We start from the raw sequence: 11,402 nt of genomic DNA on the forward strand, positions 1-11,402 counted from the left end.
CAGCAGCACAGCAAGTGCTTTTAGCAGATTAGTAGGACAGCCAGGATTCTCTGAATCCCACTCATCCCAAAGGCCATGCTCAACTTAGTTTTCCCTCTGCACGTTCATATCTTTTCGTTTCCCTTCTAAAACTTTCCTGATAAGAAAACTTTCCAAAGAAGAGATTGTCAGGGTGGGGAGGTTCATGTCAGTGATCTATTGTCTAGACAGGCCTTACTCACAGGTGGAATGATTCAAAGGAGGCTGAAGGCATTCCTGAACAAAAGGTTCTTCCAGCTGGTGGTCTAGAGTGTGCCTCAATGTCCAACCACACACCAGTCCTTTCTTGGGCCCCTGACAAAATGTCAATCATCTGAGAGGCATGTGGGTTAAAGTCGTTACTTGCTAACACCCTGGACACACGCTGAGAGCTCGGCTCTCAATGGCAGGAAGGTCTGGGGAGGGAGGCTGCATCACAAACTGTTTGGGGGTGTTGTTATCATAACAGATGCCCTGCCCGCTGACAGCAGAGCAGGCTCCTCACCCTGAGGACCTGTGGAGGAAGCAGCCAGTACCATACTGGCTTGGAGGACACTTCAGGAAGAGAGGTCTCTGTGGTGGGCCCCTGGGGGAGGGGGCAGGGGAAGGGACAGACCATCCCTCCTGATTCCTGGTGCCCCCTCTTCCCTCCAGGCCCCTTGTATCCTTGGAGTAAGGGCCACTGTTCCTCCATATCCTACCCCCAGCTCCTCCAGTGTGTGCCCCCCTCCACAGAGACCCGAACTTCCTTTCATCAGGGATGAGTTATTTTATTCACCGTTTGAGAAACATGGCTTAGAGAGCAAATACCCTGTGGAGAGGGCACATGGTGAAGGCAACTCATACCACTAAAATATTAGCAATTGCATCAGAAAGTTCCCTGCTGGGAGGAGCAGCTGAGATGAGTTTGGGGTCTGAGATTAGGAAGCAAATGTCACCAAGGGCTGAGGAGGCTGGGGAATGGGGGTAGGGGCGGGCAGGACAAGAGCACCCCCTTTCCTGCCCCGACCAAATGGCCTGCTCAGTGCTGTGTCTAACACCAGTCTCTATATAAGCTGAAGTCTGGACAAACAAAAAAAACCTAGGCTAATCAAGGTTTTTTTAAAAATTAAGCTATAAATTGTAAAACCATTTTTTTAAATGTATGATAAAATCGAAATTTAGGATAGTTGTTCCCAGGAAGGAGTACAGGAAGATGATAGAGAGGGCACACCTGGGGCTTCAATAGTATTAGTGGTAAGAATCTATTTTGTAAACCAGTTGTGTTTACATAGGTGTTATTCAATTATTCCACACAACCAGTAAGAGCAAATATATACATTATGCTTAATTCTTTAACTCTGAAATATTTCATTATATATGCAGGTGTATGTATATATGTAAAAGAGAAATTGGGGTGGAGGCTTTGATCTATACATATTTTCTGGTTATGGGCAAAGCTGTGTGTTAGGAGGGGAGCGTCCAGAGCCTTAAGCTGAGCCAGACATGTAACTGAATTGCAAAGTGGCAACAAACCACTTCTTGGGGATGTCATGGTACTGATTTTTTTCAGATCCACATTGACATGAGTGTACCCAAATATTACTAGTCCTACTCTAATTCATATTTTTTTAAAAAAGTTCACAGATCAGTGAAAATTTAAAAGGGAGAAACAGCTATAAGTAAAGGTGTGGAGGAGGCATTTTACAACCTATCTAGACGTGGCATTTTAATTTGTAATCAATTTTATTGATATATAATTAAAATATAATAAAATTCACCAATTTTAAGAGTAGTTTGATGAGTTTTGTCTCTCTCTATATATATAGTTGTATATTCATAAGAATCTAGATATAGAACATTTTTGTCACCTCAAAAAGTTTCCATATGTATGTATATTAATCCCCTCTTCTATTCTCAGCCCCTGGCAACCACTGATCTGCTTCCTGTCACTAGTTCTGCCTTTTCTAGTGTTTATAATTTCATATAAACAGAATCATACAGTGAGTAGTCTTTTGTTTCTGGTTTCTTTCATTTAGCATGATTTTGAGATTCATCCATGTTGTTGCATGTATCAGTAGTTTATTGTTTTTTATTGCCTAGTAGTAGTACTAATTGTATGGATATACCACAGTTTATCTATTCACCTATTGATGAACATTTGAGTTATTTCTCACTTTTTTGTATTTCTCATTTTTAATTGATTTTTTATTGTGGTAAAATATATATAACTTAAAGCTTGTTATTTTAACCATATTAAAGTGTACAACTCAGTGGCATTAATTACATTCACAATGTTTTGTAACTATATATTACCATTACCTATTTCCAAAACTTTTTCATTACCCCCAAACAGAAACTCTGGAAACATTAAACAATAACTCCCCATTCCCCCTTCCCCTCAGTCCCTAGTAACCTCTAATCTACTTTCTGTCTCTATGAATTTGCCTATTCTGGATATTTCATATAAGTAGAATCATACATACTTGTCCTTTAGTGTCTGGCTTATTTCATTTAGCATAATGTTTTCATGCTTCATTCATGTTGCAGCATGTAAGAGAACTTCATTCTTTTAATGGCTGAATAATATTCCATTGCACATATATATGTATATATATATATTTTTTGTTCATTCATTCATCTATTGGTGGACATTAGGTTGTTTCCGTGTTTCTAATTTTTAGTTATTATGAATAAAGCTCCTATGGACATTCAAGTACTAGTCTTTGTGTGGGCATGTGTTTTCATGTCTCTTGGATAAATATATAGAAGTGGAATTACTTGACCATTTGGTAAGTTACTGTTTAAGAAACTGCCAAGCTTATTTCCAAAGTGGCTGTACCATTTGCATTCTCACCACATATCTATGAGAGTTCTAGTTGTTCCACATCCTCACCAACACTTGGTATAGTCCAACTTTTTAACTGTAACAATTCCAGTGGGTATGTAGTAGGATCTTATTTTGGTTTTAATTTGCACTCCCCTATGTTAATGATGTTGAGTGTCTTTTCATGTTCTTAGTTGTCATCCATATAGCTTTTCTTTTGTGAGATGAAATGAAGTGTCTGTTCATATTGTTTTCCCATTTTTAAAAAAACATTGTTTGCCTTTTTTTTTTTTTTTTACAGTATTTTATTTATTTGGTTGTGCTGGGTCTTAGATGAGGCAGGCATGCTCCTTAGTCACAGCTCTCAGGCTCCTTAGTTGCAGCATGCCTGTGAGATCTAGTTCCCTGACCAGGGATTGAGCCTGGGCCCCCTGCACTGGGAGCATGGAGTCTTAACCACTGCATTGCCAGTGAAGTCCCTCAGTCATTTGTCTTCTTATGGTAGAGTCTTAAGAATTCTTTATGTATTCTAGATACAAATCCTTTGTCAGATGTATATGAGGTCACATTCACATACATATTTACAGAATATGTATTGTGAATATTTACTCCCAGCCTGTGTTTTGTCTCTTCATTTCCTTAATGGTGTCTTTTGAAGAGCAAACTTTTAATTTTGAAGTAGGTTAATTTATCACTTTTTATAGGTTGTACTTTTTGTGTTCTATATAATAAATCTTTATCTAACTGAAAATCCCAATGATTTTCTCTGTTGTTTTCTTGTAAAATTTTTATTAGGTTTAGATCCATGGTCCATTTCAAGTTAATTATTGAATAGGGTTTGCAGTAATAGGCAAAGTATATATTTTTGTTTTGCATATGGATTGTTCCAGCATCATTTGTTGAAGAGACTCTCCTTTTCCCACTAAAATACCATCTTTTTCAAAAATCCTTTGATCATATTTGTATAGCTCTATTTCTGAATTCTCTAGTCTGTTCCAGTGGTCTGCATGTCTGTATACAGCATTACTTTGCTGTCTTGATTACTGTAGCTTTATAATGTCTTAACACCACATGATGTAAGCCCTCCAATTTTGGTCTTCTTTTCCACATTGTTTTGAAAAATCTAGGTCTTTTGCATTTCCATGTATATTTAGATTCAGCTTGTCAGTTTCTACGACAGAACCCTGCTAGGATTTTGACTGAGGTTGCACTGATATTGAGCCTTTTGATTCATGAACATGGTATATCTCTCCATTTATTTGGGTCTTCTTTAATTTTTCTCAGTAATGTTTTATAATGTTTAGTGTACAGGTCTTGCACAGATTTTGTTAAATTTATCCATAAGTATGTTCTATTTTTATGTTATTGTAAATGATATTGTTTTTTAACTTTTATAATTTATCATTGCTTGTATATAGAAATACAACAGAATTTTTGTATATTTAATTTTTTATTCGGTAACCTTGCTAAACTCACCTATTAACTTTTTAATAGATTCCTTACAATTTTCTACACAGATAATCATGTTACTGTGAATGATGATATTCTTACTTCTTTCTTTCATACCTGTGGCTTTTGCTGCTTTTTATTTTCTTATTGCACTGGAAAGGACCTCCTGTACAATGTTGAATGGAAGTGGTAACAGTGGACATCTTTAAAATGATGTATTTTAAAGCAAGAGGATGACACCTTTAAAATTTTGTTTTTCTGTATCAAGTAGAAATAACCACTGGCTTTAATAGAGGTACAAGCAAATTATGATGGGATGAGGAGTGTGTGTGTGTGTTTGTGTGTGTGTGTGTGTGAGTGGGGGCTGGCAGAAAATGGAGCAATTAAATTCTATCCTTTGGGAAATATTTATAAGACGCAGAGTTTTTAAGCAGGTTCCTTGGCTCTTCTTGATCTGACCCTAGGAGGTGACAGTGCCTCTGGTCTATTTCCCCCTCCCCACCCTATGCTCCTGGGGTTTCCCCTATCCACCAGCTCCCAGTAACAGAGCTACCATGACCCTCTTTCCATTGGTTCCAGGACAGTGTCCTCTCTCTGTGTGATGGCATGCTCACGGACCTGCTCCCAAATACTGGGCCTGAGCCTCGGGACTACAGCCCTGTTTGCTGCTGCAGCCAACACAGTGCTCCTCTTTCCTAACTGGGATGTGACCTACTTGTTGAGGGGCCTCATTGGCAGGCATGCCATGATGGGTTCTGGGCTCTGGGGAGGAGGCCTCATGGTAAGTGTCTGGGGTTCCCTGGGTGTGAACTCCCAAAGTGCCCCTTAGAGGTGGAACAGTGAGGTGGGGGTGGGGGGAGTGTTTTGATTCCTTGAAAAAAAACTTGAACTAACAAGCTGACTGTGGGGTCTATAACAGCTCCAAGGTATAGAAGACTCTAGCAAGACTGGTCAAATGTTGCTGAATTTTGGACTAGGTAGGCTTGGTGTGAACGCTGCCATCCATAGAGTCACATTAGGCTAGTCATCCAAAACTGGGTCCTGACAGTCAAAGCCAAGCCCTCTGGGAAAGTTAGGGTACTTAAGTCCATGTGAGATGTCTAACCACTCTATTTCAACAGCCACAGGTGGCAGCTAGAGATGTAAATTACCCAATCTCTTTTTAACACTCTTCCGTCTTCCCCCAGGTTCTCACTGCAGCTACCCTCATCTCCTTGACGGGCTGGAGATATGGCTGCTTCAGTAAGAGTGGGCCCTGCCAAAGTGTAAGTACCTGATTCCACTCTACTAATACCTAGAATGTCCCCACATTCTATTACTTTAGAGGCAGAGTGATAAAGAGACAATTTCAGTCTTGGGGTTTGAAGTCAGGCCCTGACCATACCTCTCTAAGGGTCTAAAAACCCTAAGATTTTGGGCAAGTTTTCTGAATCTCGGATCCTTCTGTAAAATGAAAGTTAAAAGGATCAAGTCCAGGGAGGAAGTGCTTAATGAACCATAAATGTCTACACACATGTGAGGAACTGTTCTTTTTTATTTTTTTATTGATGTATAGTTTACAATGTCCTGTTAATTTCTGCTCTATAGCAAAGTGATTCAGCTATACATGAACTGTTCTTATTAGTTTTAGCCTATTGAACAATATGGACATGAGTTATGTACATTATTGTCATGTGTCATTGATAGAAAATTTCCTGGTTATTTTTCTTAATTTTTCTTGGAGCTGAAAGATTCTCCCGAGATCATCTGATGACTAGATTCTAGTCTAACCTCTCCATTTTACAGATAATGAAGCTGAGGCCCAGAATAAATTTGCACTTTATTAACTACAGCAACATCTATATATATTTGAAAAATCTCAGTACATAAATATATAAGATATATTGCTCATTCAGTCTCAGACACATCAATTTGTGGCCTTTTTACAGTAACTCTGCATCCTGCTTTGATATCTACAGCCCACATGTTGGGAACCCTGCTGATTCAGAATTATATGTTAAAGAATTAAATATAAACACCCACACCTTTCATTCACTATCTGTTCTCAGTCATATCTGGTTTTCCCCTAGGCAAGTGGTTCTCGGACTTGAATGTGTGCATCAGAATCCCTGCAGCGTTTGTTAAAACACAGATTGCTGGGCCCCACCCCCAGAGTTTCTGACTCTGTAGGTCTGGGGTGGAGCAAGATGGGGAGCGGGGGAGGTTTTCATTTCTAACAAGTTTCCAAGTGATGTGCTGTTGCTGGGACAGGGACCACATTTTGAGAACCTCTGTCCTAGGCTTATGTCAGACTAATTCATCTTGAATCTTTTAACTTAGAGTCAAAACTTACTACACAGGTTTCTGCGGCCCCCCTCGAGTTCTAAACCAGTTGGACATCAGTGGGAAAACGACTCTGATTCTGTACACACACACACACACACACACACACACACATATATATATGTTTTATTTAAAATTTTAAAATATGTGTTTTTTGGGGAAGGAGAAAAAAAAATCTAGTATCCTGAGAAAGAAACCAATCTGGAAGTTAGAATCCTGCCAAGGAAATAAACACATTGCTATCTTTTGGGAAGGAAATGAGTGGTGCACAGACTAGAAAAGTACAATGACAGAACTCAAGTCATTTCAGAGTTGACTGTAATTTCTCTCTGTCTTTGCCTCCCTCCCTCCCTCCCTCCTTTTCTTCCTTCTTTCCCCTCTTCCTCCCTTCCTTCCTTTCATGCTTGATCTGAGAAAGAGAGGAATCAGGGATGGCAGCTTGGAACTTTTGAAAAAATACAGCTTTCTTTTAAAAGGGTCAGAGGGGGGGCTTGTGATAACCAATCTGACCCTTTAAGCCAGAGACTGAATGACTGCAATCTGAGTGACAAAGTTTTTGATGCCAATCTGCTGAGAAGCTCTGAAGAGCCTGCTGAATCAGGCTGAACCTGCTGCTGGAACCAGGTGCCAGTGTTTCCCCCTTCTCCATTCCTTCTTTCCCACCCCCTCCTGGCTCTACCCAGTGACCCCTCATCAGCCAGCCCTACCTTGGCTATGCTTTAAAGGAGGTGCTGTGGGTAGGATCATCCCCATGACTGGGGATGGCCTGAGCACCAGAGAAGTTAGATTTGTCCAGATCAGCCCATAAGTCACGACCCCCTCTCAGGCTCACCGTTTCTTCTCTCCTTCTGCAGATGCTTACTGCTCTGTTGTCAAGTGGCCTGGCTTTTCTTGGAGCCTTGATTTGCTTTATCACTTCTGGAGTAGCCCTGAAAGATGGTCCTTTTTGCATGTTCGATGTTTCGCCCTTCAATCAGACACAGGCTTGGAAACATGGTTACCCATTCAAAGACCTGCATAACAGGTAAATGGATGGAAACATGGATTTGCAGTCTCTTCAGAGGAAGAAAGACACAGAAAGGGACTACAAACTCCTTTTAGTCATGCGTTCTAGATTCTTGCTTCTCTGATGCTCAGAAAATTGCAAATGCAAAAGTAGTCACCCTCAAAAGTCTAGTCCTACGACCTGAGCTGAGGGAGAACCCAGGTTTCTATGAAGGTTGCTGGGATTTTCTTACTTATTCCAATCCCTGGTCTCCTTATTTTTGGGGATAGGAATTATTTGTATGACCATTCACTGTGGAACTCTGTCTGCCTGGAGCCTTCTAAAGCTGTCATTTGGCACGTGTGCTTCTTCTCCGCCCTTCTGTACATCAGCCTCCTCCAGATTCTCCTGGTGGTCATTCATTTCATCAACAGCATCCTGGACCTTTTCTGCAGCCTCTGTGAGAAGTAACAGGTAATGCCCTCTTTTTAAAAAATTAATTAATTAATTAATTAATTTGGTTTTGGCTGAGTTGGGTCTTCATTGCTGCACAGGCTTTCTCTAGTTGTGGCAAGTGGGGGCTACTCTTTGTTGCGGTGTGCAGGCTTCTCACTGCGCTGGCTTCTCTTGGTGTGGAGCACAGGCTCTAGGCACACGGGCTTCAGTAGCTGTGGCATGTGGGCTCAGTTTTTGTGGCTCGCGGGCTCTAGAGCGCAGGCTTAGTAGTTGTGGCACATGGGCTTAGCTGTCGCGAGGCATGTGGGATCTTCCTGGACCAGGGCTCGAGCCCGTGTCCCCTGCATTGGAAGGCAGATTCTTAACCACTGTGCCACCAAGGAAGTCCTGGTAATTCCCTCTTAAACATGAGTGTTTTCATCATGAGCTGCCTTGAATCTTTTCTGCAAGAGTGGGTATGAATTATAAACAAATTTCCCTTTTAGGTAGTCATGTAGTAATAATAACAATAATTCCTTGCATGTATGTTGAATGATACAATGCATTTTAAATCACATTGTAGGGACTTCCAGTGGTTAAGAATCTGCCTCCTAATGCAGGGGACAAGGTTTTGATCCTTGGTCAGGGAAATAAGATCCTACATGCCATGGTGCAGCTAAGCCCGCGCTCTCTAGAACCTGCACACCACAACTAGAGAGGCTGCATCCTGCAACTACTGACCCCCCCGTATTCTGGAGCCCGTGCACCACAACTAGAGAAGCCCGCGTGCTGCAACGAAGAGCCGGCACACTGCAACAAAAAGATCCCGCGTGCCGCAACTAAGACCTGATGCAGACAAATAAATAAATTAATCAAAAAAAAATCACATTGTAAACTGCAAGATGATATATTAGTAGAAGAAATAATTATCATTGTTATTGTGTGGGAACTTATAGTCCATAAAATGTCCTCCAGCCATGATCTCATTTCAGCCTCTCAAAAGCCCCATAAAATTGGCGGCATGTTACAGATGAAGTTGAGGCTCCTAGAGGGTAATGGACTTGCTGCCCAAAAGCAGTCAATTAGGTTCAGGTAAAGTCAATACCTGACCCCCTACTTTCTAAATTCAAGTTCACTAGTTTAATGGACTAAATTATGTGCTCCCAAAATTCATAGGTTGAAGCCCTAGCCCTCAGTGTGACTTTGGAGATAGGACCTTTAAGAAGCTAATTAAGGTTAGATGGGGTCATAAGAGTGAGACACTAATCGAATAAGACTGGCATCCTTATGAGAAGAGGAGGAGACAACAAGTACATGAAAAGATGCTTAATATCACTAATCATCAGGGAAATGCAACTCCAAACCATAATGAGATATAACCTTACACTTGTTAGAATGGCTATTATCAAAAAGGAAAGAAATAACAAATGTTGGTGAGGATATGGAGAAAAAGGAACCCTTGCACACTCACACACAATGGAATACTCTTCAGCCATAAGAAAAATGAAATCTTGCCATTTGTGACAACATGGATGGACCTGGAGGGTATTATGCTAAGTGAAATAAGTAAGAGAAAGCCAAATACCATATGATATCACTTACATGTGGAATTTAAAACAACAATAGCAACAAAACCAAGTTCATAGATACAGTGACAGACTAGTGGTTGCCAGAGCTGGGGCTGGGGTGTGAGAGAAATGGGTGAAGGGAGTCAAAGGTACAAACTTCTACTTATAAAATAGTTAAGTCATGGGGATATAATGTACAACAAGGTGACTATAGTTAATAGTACTGTACTGCATATTTAAAAGTTGCTAAGAGAATAGATCTTAAAAGTCCTTATCACAAGAAAAAAAATTTTTTTGTAACTAATGTATGGTGCCAGTTGTTAATGAGGCTTATTGTGGTGATCATTTTGCAATATATACAAAAATCAAATCATTATATTGTACACCTGAAATAAATCTGTTATATGTCAATTATACCTTAAAAAATGACATTGTAGAGTTTATTTCCAGCATAAAAGCATGATTAAGTTTCAGAAAGTTTATTCACCTATATTAATAGATTTAAGGAGGAAGAAATCCTAATGATTTTCTTCATAAATGCTGAAAAGGCATTTGATAAAATTCAACATATATTCTTAATAAAACTCTTAAGAAAATGAGAAAAGACAGGTCCTTCCTTATCATAATACAACGTATCTATCTCAACTCAAAAGTCAGCATCATGCTTAATGAAGGAATACTAGAAACAATCTCATTAAAGTTGCAAATAAGATGACACTCACTATGTCACTATCATTTAATATTATTCTTGAAGTATTAGCCCAAGCAAGTATTCAAAAGGAAATTAACAGATATAAAATAGGAAAGAAGGTAAAGTTATCATTATATTCAGACAATATGATTACACATCTAGAGCACCCAAATAAATTATATTACAAACAATAAGAGAATTTCATACAATGTTTGGGTACAAAATAAATATACAGAATCAAAAATCTTCATGTATACAAACAACAAACAGTTAACAGGTATGGAGATGGGGAACTCCCATTTACATTAGAAACAAAAAAGGAAAAAAAAAATCTAGTTACCAACAAAACAAGAATGTGAAATACTTATTGAAGAAAACTAAAATATTACTAAAGGATACAAAATAAACTTGTACAAATATAAAGGCATGCCATGAACTTGGATCATAAAATATAAATGCCCTTAAACTAATCTATAAATTTAACATGAGGAATAAAATCACCAACATTTGGTGGAAGAGGATATGGAATAAGCTGGTTTTAAAGTTCACATGAAAAATGAACAAACTTGGACAGCCAGGAAACTTCTGAAGAAGGCAGTGAGGTGGGACTAACTCTACTAGATATTAAAAGCTAATATAAAACTACAATAATTCAAACAGTGTGGTACATTAAATGGACAAATTTATGCATCAGACTAGGGAGCCCAGAGATAGAACTAAATATTTGTGAGAATTTCGTATATGCTAAAGAGATATGGGGAAAAAGAAAGTGGATGATATACCAGATCTGTCTCTCCACGGGAGCCCAGAGGAAAAGGCCATGTGAAGACACAGCCAGAAGGTAGCCATCTGCAAGCCAAGGAGAGAGGCCTCAGTAGAAACCAACCTTGTTGGCACCTCGATCTTGGATTTCCAGCCTCCAGAAAATAAATTTCCATTGTTTAAGCCACCCAGTCTGTGGTATTTTGTTATGGCAGCCTGAGTTGACTAATCCACCAGTGTTCAGTGCCGTTCAATAAGTGGTATATACTGAGTGCTCACTGTGTGCTTGGCACTGCCATGCATGCTGTGAATTCAAAAATGACTGAGACATGGTCCTTGCCCTTGGGCCCTGCCCTGTCCTTGAAG

The 11,402-nt window shown here is 39.6% G+C and overlaps 1 protein-coding gene across 2 annotated transcripts; it reads left to right on the forward strand.

Moving 5' to 3' along the window:
* The first annotated feature begins 1,918 nt into the window (after positions 1 to 1,918).
* TM4SF19 (transmembrane 4 L six family member 19) lies at positions 1,919 to 10,003 on the forward strand. 2 transcript variants are annotated; one of them, XM_067034322.1, is made up of 6 exons: positions 4,543 to 4,568; positions 4,853 to 5,054; positions 5,461 to 5,538; positions 7,450 to 7,619; positions 7,871 to 8,054; positions 8,599 to 8,662. In XM_067034322.1, exons 2-5 carry the CDS (start codon positions 4,875 to 4,877, stop codon positions 8,049 to 8,051), a joined length of 609 nt encoding a protein of 202 aa, XP_066890423.1. In that variant the 5' UTR covers positions 4,543 to 4,568; positions 4,853 to 4,874; the 3' UTR covers positions 8,052 to 8,054; positions 8,599 to 8,662. The 2 variants fall into 2 exon arrangements, with proteins under 2 accessions (XP_058921235.1, XP_066890423.1); XM_059065252.2 differs by having other exon boundaries at positions 1,919 to 5,054; positions 8,599 to 10,003.
* The last annotated feature ends 1,399 nt before the right edge of the window (positions 10,004 to 11,402 follow it).

The sequence above is a fragment of the Kogia breviceps genome, chromosome 5, assembly GCF_026419965.1.
Source record: "Kogia breviceps isolate mKogBre1 chromosome 5, mKogBre1 haplotype 1, whole genome shotgun sequence".
NCBI classification, from domain to species: domain Eukaryota; kingdom Metazoa; phylum Chordata; class Mammalia; order Artiodactyla; family Physeteridae; genus Kogia; species Kogia breviceps.

Bases quoted from the DNA above. Each gene is read 5' to 3' on its own strand.
- TM4SF19 (XM_059065252.2), top strand. From the start codon at position 4,875: ATGGCATGCTCACGGACCTGCTCCCAAATACTGGGCCTGAGCCTCGGG. The intron at 5,055-5,460 runs GTAAGTGTCTGG...GTCTTCCCCCAG, and splicing joins TCTGGGGAGGAGGCCTCATG to GTTCTCACTGCAGCTACCCT. The intron at 7,620-7,870 runs GTAAATGGATGG...TTTTGGGGATAG, and splicing joins TTCAAAGACCTGCATAACAG to GAATTATTTGTATGACCATT.